The sequence below is a fragment of the Eptatretus burgeri genome, chromosome 18 (genome assembly GCF_056783735.1).
Source record: "Eptatretus burgeri isolate ZD-2024b chromosome 18, Ebu_testis_v1, whole genome shotgun sequence".
Lineage (NCBI taxonomy): Eukaryota > Metazoa > Chordata > Myxini > Myxiniformes > Myxinidae > Eptatretus > Eptatretus burgeri.
This window is the reverse complement of record NC_140978.1, coordinates 23,134,047-23,153,953: the sequence shown is the minus strand read 5'-3', so window position 1 is coordinate 23,153,953 and position 19,907 is coordinate 23,134,047. Positions and strand designations below refer to the sequence as shown.

Here is a 19,907-nt window from a genome sequence, read left to right as displayed (position 1 = left end):
GTGATTGGTCGAAATGAAGACTCAGGATAACTAAAAATCATAACACAACAGGTTGCCCACGATTGGTCAAAACCCACGATATTCAAACCCGTGATATTTAAGGGTTTACTGAAATGCTAAACTACATGTTCGTTCTTCGATTCATGTTCTGATTAGGCTTCAAATTATAACATTCAAATGAAATCAAGTTGTTCCTCGATCATAAACTGACGTTTGATCGTAGATCTTGTGAAGGCAGAGAGAAGTGAACTGATTGCTTAACCCGGCTTTTAGCTTGGCCTGTGCGGTGTAATAATAAAACAAGGGTGCCTTTAGCGGAAGGAAAGACTTGTGGCGAATGTGATATACCCCCAGAACTTCTTAAATGTTGTGACATCATCACTATCATTCTTGACTTTTGTAATGTAGCACTAATGGAAGAAGATAAGCCTAAACAATGGTTAATCTTAAACATAGTTTGCATTCCAAAATCAGGAGATCTCAGTCTTGGCAGCATCGATCGTGGGATTAGCTTAATATCAATAGTTGCCAAGATCTACGATCAAATGATTTTGAACCAAATCTGTCCAGCTCTTGATCAACACCTGAGTCCAAACCAAAATGGACTTTTGAGTCAAAAAGCCAAGTGTTGTAGACACATTATTGTACTGCAAAGGCTGATATAATGAATTCGTGCCCACAACCTCCCTGCAATAATGACATTCATCAACCTTCAAAAAGCCTTTGACTCTATCAATGATGATGAAGCATATGGAATCCCTGATCAACCTGTGAAGGCGATTTTGAATATGTAGTTTGGGATACATGTGCCGAGATTCTTTCACACGATGGAGAAACGCACCTTTGTGAATTTTAGCTGGAGTACTACAGGCAAGGAGGAGGAAATGGGGTTCCAACCTGAATGAAGGAAAAGTAGAAGAGTCAAACGAGAGATTATTAATGATCCGGACTTTGCCGATGACACAGCTTTATTGTCAGAAAAAACTGAACAAGAGTCAAAACAAGTTCCGGTAAAATAGGGCGAACAATTAATGCTAATAAAACGAAAAAATATTTTTATCCACTTATTGTGGTGGCATGATTCCAGGCTTTCACTGGCTATGAACAACAGTGCATCACCACTGCTACCAAGTATGGGGGCACTGCTGATGCAATGCCCCGATTACCATAGTCCAAGAGCATTAGGTCAAAATAGGCCCTAACCTGGACATTTTTGGTAACAAGCTGATTTTTTCAGGATAGGTCCAGGAATATGTCTAGAATAACATACTAAAAGTCCTCATAAATCCTCCTTGAGCGTTTTCCGCAATCCAAGATGGCGTCCAAAATGGCCGCCTCTTCTGTTTTTCTCATAACTTTGCAAGCAGGTTTCCCCAAAACACACTTTAAATGTCTACATATATGTTTTGAAGTATGAGGAACTCATTAGAATACATCTTAAGAGATGCCGAAGCACGCAAGTACCAATAAGACCTCTTGAGTTCTTCCAAAAGTCCAGGCAGAAGCAGACGCCGACACCATGATTGTCTCCACAGCACTAGCACTGGCAGAGTCAGAACATGTGCCAGTTGCTGTCGTTGGTACGGACACAGACTTACTGGTAATGCTAGTTGCTCGGGCAACCTCTTCCACAGATGTGTACATGCTATGCCGCAGTAATCCTGTCATGGTCTTCAACATTCATGAGATTCAGCATGCCATAGGGGACACAAGAAATCACTTGATGTTTCTTCATGCTGTGACGGGATGTGACACGGTCTCTGCGATCTATCGTCAGGGCAAGCGTAAAGCTTTCAACATGGTGCACAAGAAGCGGGACTACGACTTGCTGGATACCTTCACAAACAGTGGAAGCACCCATGACAAGGTGGAAAAAGCTGGGGAAGGCTTCATTCTTAAGCTTTATGGAGCCAGCAGTTTTGAATCTCTTGATGACTACCGTCACATCGCATACAAACGGGCAATCGGTCGCAGTTCCCTGAGTTCATCCTTTCAGCTAGAAAGTCTACCTCCAACTAGTGCTGCAGCAAAGCAACATTCATATCGCGCCTATCTTACCGTCCAGGAATGGATGGGTAACTCCTTATCTCCAACAGAATGGGGCTGGCGATTTCAGGACGGGACTCTTACCCCGGTAGAAACAGACATTGCTGTTGCACCCGACACTTTGCTGAACATGGTGGCATGTGGGTGTAAACCAGATGGTTGCAGAAGCATGACATGTAGCTGCAAGAAACTTGGGCTCTTTTGTACCTCAATGTGCAGTAAATGCAGTGGTCTCAATTGCAACAATACAGCACCAACTCTTATAGATGCCGACGATGATATTACCCCAACTTCAGAGGACATCAACATTGAAGATACAGCATCCGACGATGAAGACAATGACTGATGCAACTAGGTGTGTGCATGCGTAAGGTAAAGATTCATCTGAAACTTTTGAGGTTTGAATCTCTAGCATGATCTTGTTTTGAATGTCTTTGCCTCTTGAAACAGGCTAAAACAGCAGTGTGTTGATAAGTGGCGGACATTTTGAGCACCATTTGAATTTCAGAAAGAACTTCAGCGGTTTTATTGTTTCCTTTGTACTTCAAAGTATCTGAATGAGTTCCTTATTTCTCAAGACATAATATATTTAGAGATTTAAAGTGCATATTGAGGTAACTTAGTCACAGGGTCATGAGAAAAACAGGAAATTGCAACCATCTTTGGCGCCATTTTGGATTTTGGGACTAGTTCAAGTAGTTTTATTGGTATAGATATGCGTGTTTCAAATCTGCGAATAAGAATTTATCTAGATTCCTTGACTCCCATAACATATATAAAGACATTTTAGTGTGCTTTATTGGGTTACTTAGTTGCAGAGTTATGAGAAAACAACAACAGGAAAAGGGGCATTTGAAGTAAAAGAACTATGAAGTAAAAGCGAGAGAAGAACCTTCAGTGGGTAGGCTTTATTCCATTTGATTGAAGCCGCTTCTACGGGCACACCAGGGTATACAGGTTCAGCTAGGAGTACATAAGCAGTAAGGTATACATGTGCAATTAATCATCGCAGAATAAATCAGCATAAGCACGGAGTTCGATATACTCTCAATTCTCACCATTCAACGAGCACCAAGTGAATCGCCGCAGTAAATGACAATGCCCCCAGGGACAATCACCCCGTCCGCGCGGAGACTTCGCCTTATATGCGGGACGCACGACATGTGATCACGCGTCACGTCCTTCAATTCACCACATTCTCCCCGTCTTTAAAATGTAACTAGGGGCCCAACTTACGCACCATGATTACTTCAGCACTATAGGAGTATACATTTCAAGCAACGCGAACTATTTGATCTACAGAAGCATACATGCCAAGCAGTGAGGATTATTTTGAGTTGCAGGAGCATGGGAATGAGCATCGATATATGATATAATGAGCATATAGGAGCGTGAGCATCGAGGATGCCGATAATCCCCTCTACAGGTCGAGTCGGCGAGGGGGTTTTATCCGCCGACCTCTCCGGGAGTAAATGGCAGTTTCACTTGAGGGAGGCTTCCGATCCTCTTGGTGAGCCTCGACTTGTGCCGGGGATATCTCCTCGATCGCTCTCGGGTGGTACGCGGCAGCCCCGTCGCCCGGTGGAGTTCCTGGGGGGGAACACCTGGGGAGGGAATGTCAGAGGGAGGAGTGCCAGAAGGTGGTGTACCTGCGGGAGGAATACCTGAGGGAGCCAAATGGCGAACCGACACGGTGGTCTCTCTGCCATCCGGGAGTCTGACATGAGCATACTCTGGATTAGTATCAATGAGCTCGACCCCCTCCACCAAGGGTTCATACTTGCTTTGTCGTACCGGGCGTTTCATGAACACTGTTCCGGGATGGGTTAGCCAGTTGGGCACCGTTTGGCCGTCAACGTATCGTCGCTGGTGAGTAAACATTCGTTCGTGAGGAGTTGCATTGGTGGACGTGCAGAGCAGAGAGCGTATGGAATTCAGAGCGTCGGGAAGGGTAACCTCCCATTGCCCGGGGCTCAGTCCTCTCGATTTCAACGCCAGAGTTACGGCTTTCCAAATAACTCCGTTATACCGTTCCACCTGCCCGTTACCCTGTGGGTTGTAACCCGTCGTTCGACTAGTTGCTATGCCGAGCTCCAGTAGGAATTGTTTTAGCCCGGCCGACATGAAACACGGCCCTCTGTCTGAATGTATGTACGAAGGTTTCCCAAACATAGCGAAGAGGTCAGAGAGACATTTCACGACAGTGCCCGAGGTCATATCCGAGCACGGAAATGCGAAGAGGAACCTTGAATATTCATCAACAACGGTGAATATGTATCTGTTGTCTGTCTCGGTCGGCAGGGGCCCTTTGAAGTCGATGTTTAGTCTCTCAAAGGGAGAAGTGGCCTTGATCAATCTGCCAGATGCCGCGCCATAGAATCTGGGTTTTAGTTCAGCACAAACAGGGCATGAAGCATTCATTTGTTTAATATCTTCAATAGAATAGGGAAGATTTTGTCTGCGCACGAAATGTGCCATTCTGGTTACCCCTGGGTGGCAGAGAGACACGTGTAGGTCTTGCAAAGCCTGACTAATTGTCACCGAACAGTGGACCCGAGAGAAGGTATCTGCAGCAGGGTTTTCCCTCCCGGGCCGGTAAACAATGTCGTAACTATAGCAAGCTAGGTCTATCCGCCATCTCACAATCTTTTCATTCTTAATTTTCCCGTTATTTTTCCCATCAAACATGAATGCAACGGATCGCTGGTCCGTGACGAGCGTGAAGTGGTTTCCTAGTAAATAGTGTCTCCATTTTCGTAGCGCTTCGACGATCGCGTACACCTCCTTCTCTATCGCTGAGTGTCTCTGCTCGCTTCCAGAGAGAGTTCTCGAGAAGAACGCGACTGGCCGCCCAGACTGATTTAGCGTCGCAGCTATCGCGTGATCAGAAGCATCCGTTTCCACCACGAAGGGCACCGAGCTGTCAATCGATAATACCACAGAATTACTGATATCATCTTTGAGGCTGTGGAAAGCTTTTACAACAGCGGCATCTGGTGGGAAGTTCTTGCAATGCACTAGGGGATGTATTTTCTCGGAGTATTGGGAGATCCATCTGGCATAGTAAGCGAACATGCCTATCACCCGGCGCATTGTCTGCAGGTCCTGAGGTGGGGGTAGCTCACGAAGCGGGCGCAAACGTTCAGGATCGGGCCTAATCGTGCCGTCGGCTATTGTGTAGCCAAGAAGGTCAATTGACCTTGCCGAGAATACGCATTTCTCGTAATTGAGGGTCAGATTATATTTTCTAGCAATGCTCAAGAATCTGTCCAGATTCATATCATGTTCCCCCCGATCCCTACCGCACACCGTGACATTGTCCACGTAAACGAAAGTGTCTTTGAGGTTTTCATCTGAGATGATGTCGTCCATAACTCGTTGGAAGCAAGCTACCCCATTCGTGACACCGAACGGAATCCTCCTGAATTGGAAGAGGCGTCTGCCTGCCTGGAACGCGGTGTAAGGTTTGTCTTCCTCTCGGATGGGAATTTGATGATAGGCGCTTCGCAAATCGATGGTGCTGAATATTTTATAATTGGCCACGCGTTCGACCATCTCGTCTATGCGCGGCAAAGGGGAGGCATCGAGTTGGGTGAAACGATTGACCGTTTGAGAGTAATCGACAACCATTCGTTTCTTATGGTTCTGGCTGCTAGTCACCAACACCTGCGCGCCATGGCGAATCGCTCGGTTCTATAATTCCTTCTTCCAGTAATTGCTTGGTCTCTGAAGTGATGAAGTTCATATCAGCAGTGGTATATCGCCGCGATTTGATCGCTATCGGTTTACAGTCTGGCAACAAGTTAGCAAACAGCAGGGGGGACGTTACCTCTGCGGTGGTCAGAGCATTTAAAATTAGACGAGGTTTGCTTCCTCCAAAGGGTATTTCGACGCTCGTGTGCTGCTTGAGGACATTATGACCCAGAATTACGTCTGCGCATAAATCATGAAGCACCAGCACCCTTACATCCCGATGCGTGTACCCTTTTAGGTCCAATTCCACAATGCAGTACCCTCGTACGCGGGACTGTAGAGATGTGGCGGCCATGCATACCGTATTGTCTGTCAGGTGGATCTTCCATTTCCTGCCCTTCACTAGCGAGCTGTTGACGAAACTCTCAGAGCTCCCGGTATCAATCAGAGCCTCAACCATATGCCCGTTAATTCGTACGTTGATGATAGCCTTGGATAGATTCCCGGGTGAGGCTGCAGTTAGTTTCTTTTGTGAGTAGAGGGCCGCAGAAGTGGGTTTATTTCTCCTCTGAGTAGCTTTACATACCCTGGCATAATGCCCTTTCTTGTCACAATTCATGCATGTGGCATCTCTGGCAGGGCATTGGTGGCGGGGGTGTCTTTTGTACCCACAAAAGAAGCATTTACCAACCGATGTAGTTGCTGAAGAGTTTGACGAGGTCTGGGTATCCGATTCCTCGAGTTTTCCTCCGTCCTCTGTGTCTGGGGTGCCCTGTGGGGTTCCTTGAGTTTCCCCCATAGCAGCGTTCATTAGCAGCATCGGTGTCCCAAATGACTCAGATTGCTGCTGAGCCGTATCCATCGCTCGAGCCTGGTCGGCTACCCTTTCAAGAGTGGGTTGTGCTTTCTCCAGTAAGCGTTGCCGTATGTGGGCTGATCTGAGTCCTTGAATGAACGCTTCTCTGGTCGCTTCATCTCGGTGTTCCTCGGCGGTTACGGCCCGGAAACTGCCGTCTTTTCCCAACTGCTTTAGAGCTTGCAGGAACTGATCGATGGTCTCCCCGGCTGCTTGCTTGCGTGTGTTGAGAAGATGTCGTATGTACACCTCGTTCTTGCGCTTCACGTAGAGCGTCCACAGCTCGTTGATCGCTGCATCGTAAGTGTCACACTCCGAGAAGAGCCGGAATACGTTGGGGGAGACATGATTCACAAGGGCGGCCAGTTTGTCGGCACCCTCTTCGATGATGGTCAGATAGTGTGAGAAGGAACGGAACCAATGCAACCATTTCATTTCCGAGTCAGTCGCATTCGGGTCAGCGTCGAACCTCTCTGGTTTGTAGATCTTGTCCATCGTTGGTCGAGAGAGCCGAGAAAACCAAATGGAATAAATTGAAGTAAAAGCGAGAGAAGAACCTTCAGTGTGTAGGCTTTATTCCATTTGATTGAAGCCGCTTCTACAGGCACACCAGGGTATACAGGTTCAGCTAGGAGTACATAAGCAGTAAGGTATACATGTGCAATTAATCATCGCATAATAAATCAGCATAAGCACGGAGTTCGATATACTCTCAATTCTCACCATTCAACGAGCACCAAGTGAATCGCCGCAGTAAATGACAATGCCCCCAGGGACAATCACCCCGTCCGCGCGGAGACTTCGCCTTATATGCGGGACGCACGACATGTGATCACGCGTCACGTCCTTCAATTCACCACACGGGCGCCATTTTGAATTTCAGGATGAGCTCAAGTGTTTTTATTGGTAAATGCGTGTTTTTGAAAAATTCCCAATAAGTATATGATTCATTTCATTGAGTCGCAAAACATATATTAAGACATTTAAAGTGCGTGTTGAAGTACCTTGGTGTAAAACCAGAAACGGCAGCAATTTCAGACGCCATTTTGGATTTCTGAAAGAGCTTAAGCGGTTTTATTCGTTTTTGTGTGTTTCAAAATCTTCCGATATGTATTGTATTGAGTTCCTTATACTTCAAAACATATGTGTAGACATTTAAAATGTGTTATAGGTAAACCTACTTGCAAAGTTATGAGAAAAACAGGAAATGGCGGCCATTTTGGACGCCATTTTGGATTGCGGAAAACGCTCAAGGAGGATTCATGAGGACTTTTAGTATGTTATTTCACACACATTCCTGGACCTTTCCTGAAAAAAATCAGCTTGTTACCAAAAATGTCCAGGTTAAACCCTAATGCTCTTGGACTACCAGTGCACTGGCACTCATTTTTCTGACCTCAGAAAGGATGAGGAGCTGAGTTAACCCCATCTGGTGTTAGTTCAGCAGCTGACAAGGCTTGAACTCAGGATCCTAAGATCCCAAGCCTATCACGCTAACCACAAAGTCAACAACAGCCAAACAAAATTGATGGCATTCAACCAGTCAAGATAGGTCTTAGTCATAACAAGCAATGAAATAAATATTGAGACGGTGAATGCCTTCAAGTATCTTGGTTCCTGTATTAACACAACAGCTCACAATATCAAAGAAAGGAAAGCTTCCGTTTGGAGGGCTTGCAACAAGCTTACATGAATATGGAAGTCAATACACTCTCGGTGTATCAAGGAACACAGGATAACTCAATAGGCACATTATTAGACATTAGACTCTGTAACTAAATCGACACCCAGGATAACTAGACACATTATTAGGCTATGCTTAATTTATTCGTTCATTATATTAAAGAGACATAGTATCAAGGAATGATTGTTCATGGCAACAGTTCACTCTGTTCTGCTTTATGGAAGTGAAGCATGAAACCTCACTGTGACCCAAGAGAAGGAACTTGATGAATGCTATGCTTAACTTCTTTATTCATCTTTCATTGTTCATTGGTCTGAACATAAGACAAATAAAGAGCTCCATGGTTTTCTTCCAAAGCTATCAGTTAATATTAGAAGAAATTTCAGGATTGCTGGGTATGCTACTGCTGCAAAAACACTTAAAAATGGAAGGCTGAAGTGGGGTAGACCAGCTCCCAAATGCATCAACATGTTGGAGAATGATATGGGCCCGGAGAGAGAGAGGAACTACATGCAGCAATGCTTGATAGAGAGGACTGGAAGCTGAGGATCAATGTTCTCTGAGTATGGCCGAGAGCAGACTAAAGAAGAAGAAGACCTTGTTTTGATGTACTAGTACGTGCCCGTACGTGTGTGGCCGTACGTGGAAAAAAAAAATCTTTCAAACCGCGAGCCAGAAACAACAAATACACAGGCCGTTCCTTCGCTCTCGCGTGCCCGTACGTGCGTGGCCCGGAAGTTCGCATATCGCAATTACGATTATTCACAATTTAGTTTTAATGGCAAATTATTCAATTAGCGCCAACGTATTTTGCCTTTTCGCAATGTCATCGCAAGGAAAAACACAAAGAGAAGAGAAGAGAGAAAAAAACAAAACAAAAAACGTTCAAACAACTACACAGGCCATTCCTTCGCTCTCGTAAACGACGACTGGATTGGGGCATTGTGTTTATCTATAAATGCGCATAAGAAATCGAGAAATTATTAGAATACACGAAGTCATCACTTTTTGGAAGTCCGTATGTTGTAACCAGTAATGGGGAACGTGGCTGAGGTTCTGAGGAACATGGCTGAGCTGTGGCTGAATGGGAACCCCATCGGCCATGCCCACGCAGCAACGTGTCTTGTCATTGGTTGGTAAATAAATGGCCATAACTTGGGAAGCACTTGTCCGATTAATATCAAACCTTGAAAAGGCACATCCACAGGGCCCCAGCAATATACCTGGCAAGTTTCAATTAGATCGGACCAGTGGTTGTCGAGAAACAGCGGTTACACACACACACACACACACACACACACACACACACACACACACACACACACACACACACACACACACACACACACACACACACACACACACACACACACACACACACACACACACACACAGCTGGAATTATACATATATTATCAAACTTGTGTCCCCGTGAGTGTTGGGCCTATTCGTCTAGGCCTCAACTAGTCAGCATGTCTCTACTCCTGTCTCTACTCTAACACCACATCCCTCATTCTGCTTTCTTTCTCCCAAGTGGTGTCCTTTCACCTTCTTAAATGATATTATTCCCTCACCTTGTCAAAAAAAACAACAACTCACAAACTCATTCTGCTTGTACAGTATTTCCTTCCTTCAACATTATTTAACCCTTCTTTTCTCAACACCAACAAAATTAATCTTGATTGAATGAATTGCTTCTTCCTTTTAAACATTTTTAAATGCTTCACTTTCCTTATTTCTCTGTCAAGAACACCCCCACATATTCTTTTCTTATAATAACCTTCCTACCGCCCATGGTATACTGAATCCTTTGGTGAGGCAGTTGCCTTGAAACAATTTGCCTTCTCTTCCTGGAAGGCAAATCCAACCAAAGGCAACCTCAGATCATAAAGCCTACAACAAGTGTGTCCCCACTCTCAGGAGAGGCAGAAAACAACATCTGGCCAATCTCAATTGAGCTTTCAAACTTGTCCCCCTCCTCTAAAACCTGGTGGCACCTTGTTAAGTCTCCAGAGTATGCTCCCCCTCCACTCTTTCCCTCTCTTCAAATGGCACCACAGCCGACTCCGCTCTTGAGAAGGCCGAATGCCTCAATTCTGTGTTTGCTTCCAAATCTGGTGTCCCCAAACAATTGTTCTCTGTACCCACCCTACGCAGTCACACCCAATTGCTCCTGGACTCTGTCTTTTTCACTTGAGAAGTTGTAGAGGTTTCTGGTAACCCATGACTCTGATTCTGCAATTGTACCAGATGGTATCAGCTCAGTATCAAAAATCTGCTCTGCTGTCTTGCACTTCCCCTCTCTGCTCTGTTCTCCCGAGGTTATCTTCCATCCTCTTGGGAGTCAGTCAACATCAATGTATTACATAAACAAGGTACAAAAACGATCCCCATAACTACAGACTTATCAGCTTATTTCCAATCATCAGCAATGTAAGCGAATCCATCATCGCAGTTGACGTAAAATCCTTCATTTTCTCTAACGGGCTCATCTCAGATCATAACTGTGGATTCAGACCAGGTCACTCTACCTTGGACAAGCAACTGCTGCTCTCCCAACAATGGATGTCAGACATGAGATCAGGGCCGCTGCTCCAGATATATCTCGAGCATTTGATACAGCCTGGCATCCCACCTTTCTCTCCAAACTCTACCTATGGCACCGAAGGGCAACTCCACACATGGCTTGTTGACCTCCTCAACTCTCGAAGCCAACATGTGGCTCTCAACTGGATCCTCTCATCTCCTCTCCCTGTCAAGGCGGGAGTCCCCCAATGCATTGACCTCGACCCATCCTATTCCCATTCTTCATCAACGATCTCTCTGACCCTCTGGAACATCGCTCATCCTTCAGATAGGCAGGCAGCAATCTCTTCCCTCTCTGCAGACCTTTTTAGAATAATGAGCTCGTCAAAAACTTGGAATAAGTCTTTCAGTCCTGACAAATGTCATTATGTCTCTCTGAAAGGACTGTATGGAAAATTCTCTCATCTACTTCCGAAGCGATTCTCTTGAAGAAGTTCAATCACTCACATTTTATCCTCTTAAAGAAGTTCAGGTATGATCAGCCATTATATTTCTTGAGCAAAACACACTTCTAAGTTGGTCTCCAAATCCAGTAGTTGACAGGGATTCGTCCATCATAAAAAGACCTTCTTTGGCACACCTGAACTCTTGTCTACCTACAGTGCCTTCATCCACTGCTTGATGGAGTACTGTTCCCTCCTCGAGGCTGGCACCTCTGCCTCACACCTTGCTCAGCTTCACACCCTTGAAACCAATTAGGCCTTCAAGATCATATGAAAGTGAGTCTGTGAGCCTATCACTTTCACACTGCAGACAGGTCAGTGGTCTCTGTCTTCTACCACTTCCTTTCTGCTCTTGCACCCTTGCTCAATCTGTGCTCTTTCATCGTCATTGCCTTCCCCTTCCGCTGGGTTTCTAAAGGGCACATGCAGTCTTTCAGTAACCCCCTTCTGGTGAAACTCCCAAAATCCAGAATCACTGTTCACTTCCACTCATTTGTTTGTCGTTTTCCCATCTTGTGGAACCAACTTCCACAGTCTTTGTCCATCTTATTCTTCCCTCTAGGTATTCAAAACGGCTGTTCACCACCATCTCAGATCATCCCCCAGCCAAAACATGATCTTTTCTACCCCCATTAATCCATGCCATACCCACCTCCTTCAAATTCCCTGCCTTCCTTCCTGAAAGTTCCCTGTTGTGCAAGGTCCTGAAAGTCCCTGTAATGTCCATCTTGTATATCCCATGTTCCACACCCGAACCCTCTCCCTTCCACAAATCTCCTAATGTCTCTGTTCCCCACCGCTTTGTCCTTCCCTCTCCCACCCCTCGTCTCCTGCCCCCCTTGTTGTGCATTGTGTGTTCGCTCTCATATGAGCCTCGACAATTACACAATACAATATACAAATTTGATTGAAACGGCAAAAGAATCATCTCCCCATAGCCACTTCAAGATAATTTCCCCAGAAAACACATCACTAAAGGCCATATGCACCATAGAGCATGTAGAGTCCTTAAGCAGACCCTGGACCCCACACCTCACTGTCTTCGCGCTATGTGCTATATGCTTGCATGTGCCCCCCCCCCCACTTCTCAATCGCAATTGACGCTCATGTGTGGTGGTCCCGCTCTGGGTATGTAAGGTATAAGGAAGTTATACTGCCCAACATGGACCTCCTCAAAAGTTTTATGGTGCATATGACACAAATTTGAATCATCTAACATGGTGCGTGCCATCACAAATCCATACGCTTCCCACCTAAAGCAAAGTTGAAAGATGGCATAAAGTTCCAACAGGATTGACCCAATAGCAACATTTGAATTAAGCTTTTTCTCTTTTTCACCCCAATCACAAAGCACTCCAACCTAAGTCCCCCCCCCCCACCCCCTGGGTCACAAACTAGGGTTCAAATCTAAAAAGTTCCCACAATGATGATTGCATATACAAAGTTTCATTAAAAAAATGTTTAAAAATGTGCCTGTAATTGCATTTTGGGCATTTAATCTTTAACCCACCCAACGATATTTAATATTTTTCTCTTGTACCTTCTTGCCATGTGATGAGCATAACTAACAAGTTTGGTGTATTTCTGCACAACCGTTTAGGAGGAGATATTTTGATGGAAAAATGGACAGACGGACAGACAGCCGATTACAATATCCTTCCGTTTTTTTCAAAAACCATGGGGATAACAACATTCATATTGAAAGAAACTTACAAACCCATGGTCCAGAAACTTACAAACGTTTTGTGCAACAAGGATGCCAAAAATAATTACAAAATACATTTAAAACCAAAGTTGAAAATGGCCATTAAGAAAGAATATTCAAATGGAAAGTTGTGGGAATTAAGCAGGTAAAAGCCAAAACATGGGGAACGAGAAGGGCACTCAGTGGAGCGCATACCTCCACCCCGTAATGCCTGATTCATGAGAACATATCGGGCCCCATACATTTTTGAAACGTCATGCTATATATTGTTTTTGGCCCCATCTTTCAATGATGACGAATCACTTTTAAAATTAAAATAATTCTCGTATCCAGTTCCAAATTTGGAACTTCACCAAAATCTAATTACTCCATCCTTGTCACACACCCAATCTTTCCGCTAAGTTTCATCCGAATCCGTCTGCAACTTTTTGAGATATCGTGATATCTATCAGTTTAACATGATCTCTCAATGGTGAAGAATCACTTAAAAAAACTCTAGTAGCCGGATCTGGATTCGGATGTTCACCAAAATCTAATCAGTTCGTTCTTGTCACACACCCAACCTGTCCACCAAATTTAATCCGGATCTGTCCACAACTTTTTGAGATATTCTGCACACAGACAGACAAACTAACAAACAAACAGAGAGGGGTGAAAACATAACTTCCTGCACCTTCGGTGGCAGAGGTAATAAGGTCAGCGATTGTGTGATGTTATACAATAGATGTCTCAATTATCCTCCTGTACTTCAAAAATGGAGGAAACTTGGTGTAGGATGAAGTAGTAAGAATATGGATCTTTTTTTTTTATTAAGGTCGTGTCCAGGGACCCTTTCCATTCCTCATAAATATCCATTACCTCTCTGTATAATCCTCAAAACCACTTTTTCAGGTGACTGCATGAGATATATTTTGAGCTGATCACGCTTCCAATCTGGCCTCCAAGGCAAGGCATTGTGTTTGTATTATCAGTAGCCGTGAATCGAGATGACCGATGAGGTATTTGGGAAGCCAAGCCATGGCTTAAGGGAAGGCACAGCGCACATTTCTTAACTGGATACCACAGTCCTCACCACAGAGCCATTTGGATGCCTTGGATGACTAAAGCATGAGTCACATTTGCTCTACGGCTAGGATATGGCGGCCATACCACCCTCCTGAATTGACAGAAATGTGCGGTGGCCGCAGAGTTTCTGAGGGTGGCCCTACGCTGTATGGCTATCTTTTACAGGCCGTAGGGGTCTCTGTGGAATTAAAGCGCGGAGTTATAACTTTTTTCATTTCTAGGTTGGCCGTAGCAATTCGACAAGCCGTAGCCATGACGTAGATGTGTTCCACGTCGACCGTACGTAGGGCGTACGGTGGGCTTGCGTTATTTGTGCGTTTTCCTTGGGCTCTTATCAATGAAAAATGAATTTTGCCAACCCCCAAAAAATTACGGCGGCCGCACTATTTCCACGGTCGCCTTAGGGCCCCCCTGCGGTCGCCTTGCGGGCACCTTGAGGTCTCCTTGCGTCTGCCTTGAAAATTCTATGGCCACAGCAGGGACGCCCTAAGGTCACCGTGTGACATCAAATCAAAGACCGTACGGCACCCCCACGTTTTCGGTCTCCACAATTTCTAAATACCCCGTGCGGCTTCCCGAAAAATAAAAACATATGTGACTGATACATTGTGTGACCGTGGAAATACTGCGGCCGCCCTATAATTGCTAGTGGCCGTAGATTTTTTAGACCCTACGGCCGCCGAGCCAAATGTGACTGAAGCATAAAGTAATGTTGATAAATGGAGCAGAAAGCTAAGTGGACACATTGTCATAAAATCAAACACCTCATTACAAAAAAGATATATTTATACAAGCAACCCTCCCACCCTCCAATCTGACGGATTGGTACAGAAGTAGCACACCTGCCTGTGAGGGTTCTAGTCCGTGTTTAATTTAATTATTATCGGCCCGACTATAAACTGCAGGATTGGTGCTTCGCAGGGAAGGGATCTCAAATTGTGCCATCACCGAGATGTGATTGAGCTTGGGACAATTCTGCTGGCATTAGTTTGTGGATGTGAAATATCTCAATGTGTGTTTTCATGAGGAGATGGTGAAGTATCACTGGCACCCTGACCAAATTACAAATTCCTGCCCAAATCAACTCCGGTCAACCATCAGGCCTGGCCAGCTGATTATTGAAAGACTTGGGCCATACTTTCTCCACAAAAAGTGGGATTAATTGGGGGCCATTAAAGACGCAGTAGTAGTCATATTAATAGAGATTGTAAGTATGAAATCAAAAAGCAAAACCAAAATGAAGTAACAATAGTAGAATGCAAGATGAGCCCTAATCTCAACTTTCCTTACCTTACCCTTATCTCCAAGTATAGTAACTATCTTGACAAGTGTTGCTACAAACTTACAAATAAATGAAAGTGTCATTCATGGCAGTGTGTGCAAGCCCAGTTCTGTCTCTCACCTGTGAAGAAAGTTGCAGTAACTACGTCACACAGAAATCAGTTAACCCCAAACTGAAACCGGGTCTCAATAAAACAAGAACTTTGCCTCGATGGTTACATGGATTAAACAAGCAATCCTTTCTCATAATGTTTAGCCAAAATGGGAAGCCAACACATTTTCCTGAACAGGGTGGCCTGAAAGACGCTTCACCCCTCCCCAGTAAAGCATTCTTTCTTAAACTATTTTGACATACAGGTTTTATAGTGCAGTACTTACAATAACTAACCAGTCATGAGATCTTTTGGAAGGTTTTCCAAAGTGATCTCCGCGAAAGCTGTCTGTACTTGAGCAATTGTTTGACCTGTGTGCGCCCTTTCATGCACCCAAAACACAAGCAACTAACCGTTCTTCGACGTTGGAACAACTTGTGCCCGTTGTGCCGTCTAATTTCCTACTGACTCCCACGTCAGCGAGTCGGTGTTGCCTTGCATCACGGCGCGGGAGGGTGGAAGGCAAGGGAGGGAGTGAGGTGCGAGAAATTTAGCAGGGGTCAAGAAACTTTCAGGCCACCCTGTCTAGTTAATACATCCCGACTACCATAAAAACACAAGGAGGTACACTTCACAGACAAGAGCTACCATTTTTCATTTGGTATCCCAGTTTCACTCACAACTTCGATGTTAGATGCTGGTGAATGGAGGATTAGCAAGTAAATGAATGAGGCTCTCAAGCTGAAAAATCAAGCATGGATTTTGGCAATGTGATCTCCTTTACAAGTCTTTCCACATTGTAGATGATCTGGACTCTGGAGGATTTTATTTTTTTCTTTGATGTCTACATGTTAAAAAATTTAAAAACATGGTGAAAAGCATCAAATCAATTAAACAAACAATTTCAATCAAGTTGTATATTCTCAAATTTGTAGAGCATGTGATGCACGATGGTTCAAATAACTAGTTGTCATTTAACAAACGGAGGTTACAACCAACACCTCACAATGAAAGATTGTGATTTTATTACATGCACCAGTTATCTAAATAATTTCTGCCCACTATTCCTTGGGGTATCTCATTGAGCATTTCTGAAGTCCAATTCCTTTGCCAAGCATTGTGATCTTTGTGCTGTAATCTCCATCTCAAAAGTTGGTGGCACGACTGTCACTGGTGCTGTAAACATGTTTTCTCGAGTTTCTTGGCAACCCAGAAGTGGCAATTATTCTGACCCAATTAATCTCTTCCAACCGGAGAAATGAGCCGTATTAGACCGTGGGTCACATAATTCATTAGATCACGCCATCCACACATGCATATGGAATACTCTTCCTCCAAGGTCAAATGTACCCAATGTCTGTGCTGCAGGCCCACTTGCCAGTTTCAAGCGGTAATTAAATTCTGCACAAAGTGGCTTCTAATTATTGTTCCGAATAATAAACACTTCATGGTGCACCGTTAGTCACATTAGTTCCCAGTTTGTGATATCCTTTGAATATGCAGTGCTTGTGTGTGACTGTGTGCGTGCAGGCACGGGTCAGTTCTACGATGCTCTGGAGGACATGTTGGGGTTCCACCCAAGCCCGTGGATGAAATGGTGCTGGACTGTCATCACTCCGATCCTTTGTGTTGTGCGTAGTGCTTCGTTAGCCTTCCCACAGCTCCTGGGTTGATTCAGCTTGTAAGCATATTTAGCTAACAAGCTGCAATCCAAATCCTTAAACGTAACCAAACAATTGTTCATGAACAACCAACATTTTTCAGAACTTTTCCCACTGTCTCACTATCCTGTCTTTCATCGAAGTTGAGGCAAACGGGCTGCGATATCCATCCAAAACTACAACGTGAATTGGGACAATAATAATTATTGGTCTTCAAAATATTTACATTCAACCCAATAATAATTCAAAACATTCCTATAGTGTTCAAAATATATTTTACACATGGGAGAACTGAAGTTATTTGGATTGATCCTCTCCATGGGGTTTTGCAGTTTACGTGTAAATAAAACCCAAAGGGTTCGAGTATGGTATTTGCACCTTTCAAATAAAAGCAAAGTCCGATGAAATGTTTTTCTTTCAAAATACAGGCTCGTGGAAAAGCGAGATAATGGATCATGCAGAAAGGCAACGGTGGAGTAGCGCTTAACAGCCACAGCAAAGCAAATTCAACAAACAAGGAAATGGGTAAATGGGAAAAGGAAAGGAAATATAGTACCTGCAAAAATAGGGGTGGATTGGCAGGAAGAGGGATTGATGGCAGGAAAATGGATCATGGGTTGGATTTAAGGATGACTTGAAGTGGTTGTGTACTGCCAATGTAAAACCCTGGAGGAAAGAGTAGGAATGACCTGATTCAGGAAGGCAGATTCAAATGGGAGAGAAAAAAAAAAAAACAGGAACAAAAGTTGTGGGAGTGAGCAGTCAACACGGATTTTGGGAGGTTGGGATTTTGGAGAAAAAAGAACAACAAAGAATAGGTGACCGGAAGAAGACATGCATCTTTGAGGGACAGAACAGTCAGACGGTTGTAAGAACAGAGGTAGCAAGACCTTATGACAGGTGGTTAAATAGAGAAGCAAACAACCATCCTTCGGTTGCTTTCTGGAAGATTCTACTAATGTCCGAAGCTGTGGAATCTCCAACATCTATGTGAGACGAGAGAAGTGTGAAGCATGGACGCAATCCAATAGGGAAGAGCAGTGTTCCACTGAGCTATGGACAAAGGAATTGTAGGCTTAGAGTTCGGGTTTATCAAAGACTGGCTCGGAATGACGGAGGATATCCAGTCTGTGACAGGCTTTGATAGCCAACTATGAGATGTGGTCTGCTCAAAAGAGGTTGTGATTGATAATGAGCTTCTTAGAATGGTTGATCATGGAAATATGTACATGGGTTCATCAGACGACCCTTCAAGAGAGATGGCGTGAGAATGATGTGCCTGGATTGATTGACATTTTCCATCAGATTTTTTTTGTCTGATCCGTTCTCGGTCAGCAGAGAGTGAAGCAGCTGCTGTTGGGGTGTGAGTAGGTAGTGGCATCACGTCACAGAATGTAATCACCTGTAAAGATGTTCCGGAGTGTCAGAGAATTCATGCCCAAATTCTGCCTTGGAGCACTCCGGCCTCCACTCGGAGAGAGGAAATTAAAAGATTTTATTGCGATCTATGTGCTGACAGCACGAGTGGACGAAACGAGCCATGAAAGAAGATGCCCTTGTATGACATGGGTGCAAAACAATGCAAGCAGAGCAGGGTGCCATTACATACTGTGTTGTTACATACATTACATAAGAGGATCTATTTTAATACCTTTCTTGTGTATGAGGGGTGCTTGCCGTCTTCCAAGCAGATAGAAGGAAGCATAATGTGAAGGACAGACTTAGGAGAGCAGACGGAGGATAAGTAAGACTAGAAAAGGAGGATTTGAGAACACAGACCATTGCCATGATTGGTTAGAACTTCCACTGTCTTCTTGGGTGGAAAACAGTCAGAGTTTAGGAAGCAGTTGGTATTAGAGGATAAGGTAGCGTGGAAAATGATGGCTTCGGTTCACAAGGTTTGGAGGCACACAATGAGTTGAAAAATCCAGACTTGTCTTTAGCAGAGTCAGTTGTGAAGACATTTGAGGTGAGGAAAGGGGATGAAGGGAGAGAGAGAGAGAGAGAGAGAGAGAGAGAGAGAGAGAGAGAGAGAGAGAGAGAGAGAGAGAGAGAGAGAGAGAGAGAGAGAGAGAGAGAGAGAGAGAGAGAGAGAGAGAGAGAGAGAGAGAGAGAGAGAGAGAGAGAGAGAGAGAGAGAGAGAGAGAGAGAGCGAGAGAGAGAGAGAGCAGATGGGTTGGGTGCTGGAGGATGTGGGCAGGGGTTGGGGGGAGGGGGTTAAGATTTGAAGGCTTTGGGCTTGTAGGATATAAAAGTTGTGAGTTTGCACTCATTGTAAATTGAGGTGTTTTTAAAATTTAAATCCTCAGCTTAAATAAATAAATAAATCGATTGAATGAAGAATAAGAAATATGAGCTCTATATTTATGCACAATCCAAGTTCTGCGGCTCCTCTTCCAGCCAACGGAGTGAGGCTCCCTCGGCTAACTTTTATTTGCGGATATTTTTACTTAAAGACATTTACGAGCAGTTTTGTGATTTTTTTTCTTTCTTCTGGAATCATGACTCCGAGTTCCATCAACTTGCTAAATTTCAACTTTCTAACCCAAAATTTCGAAACAGATGATGACCTTGAAAAGTACAAAACATTCAAATCATATATTTGATACAACTTTATATAATTATTCGATATGGTATATTATACACAAGGGAAGGACAAGTGGTGAATGAGAAGAAGAAAATTAACAAAGAAAACGAAATATAGATGATGGGGATAAAAGGGATCACAGAGGAGTTGGGGGTGGGGGTGAACAGGTAGAAGAGGTTGGGAAGAGATAAGAATAAAATGGGGAGAG

General features: G+C 44.3%; 1 protein-coding gene and 1 long non-coding RNA gene across 9 annotated transcripts in view; one reads left to right on the top strand and one right to left on the bottom strand.

Moving 5' to 3' along the window:
* The window catches only part of LOC147008733 (sodium- and chloride-dependent taurine transporter-like), a 159,472-nt gene that overhangs the window by 127,891 nt on the left and 11,674 nt on the right, over positions 1–19,907 (top strand). For 7 of the 8 annotated variants that reach the window (XM_085863946.1, XM_085863945.1, XM_085863947.1 and 4 more), the window contains one exon: positions 16,982–17,082. In XM_085863946.1, coding sequence (XP_085720072.1) covers positions 16,982–17,082 — 101 coding nt within the window. Of the gene's footprint in view, positions 1–16,981; positions 17,133–19,907 lie in introns of all 8 variants that reach the window. The other variant, XM_085863952.1, reaches the window with a different exon arrangement.
* The window catches only part of LOC147008731 (uncharacterized), a 46,793-nt gene continuing 44,005 nt past the window's right edge, over positions 17,120–19,907 (bottom strand). The window contains exon 5 of the long non-coding RNA XR_015053260.1: positions 17,120–17,778. This is a non-coding gene — a long non-coding RNA (uncharacterized LOC147008731). The remainder of the gene's footprint in view (positions 17,779–19,907) is intronic.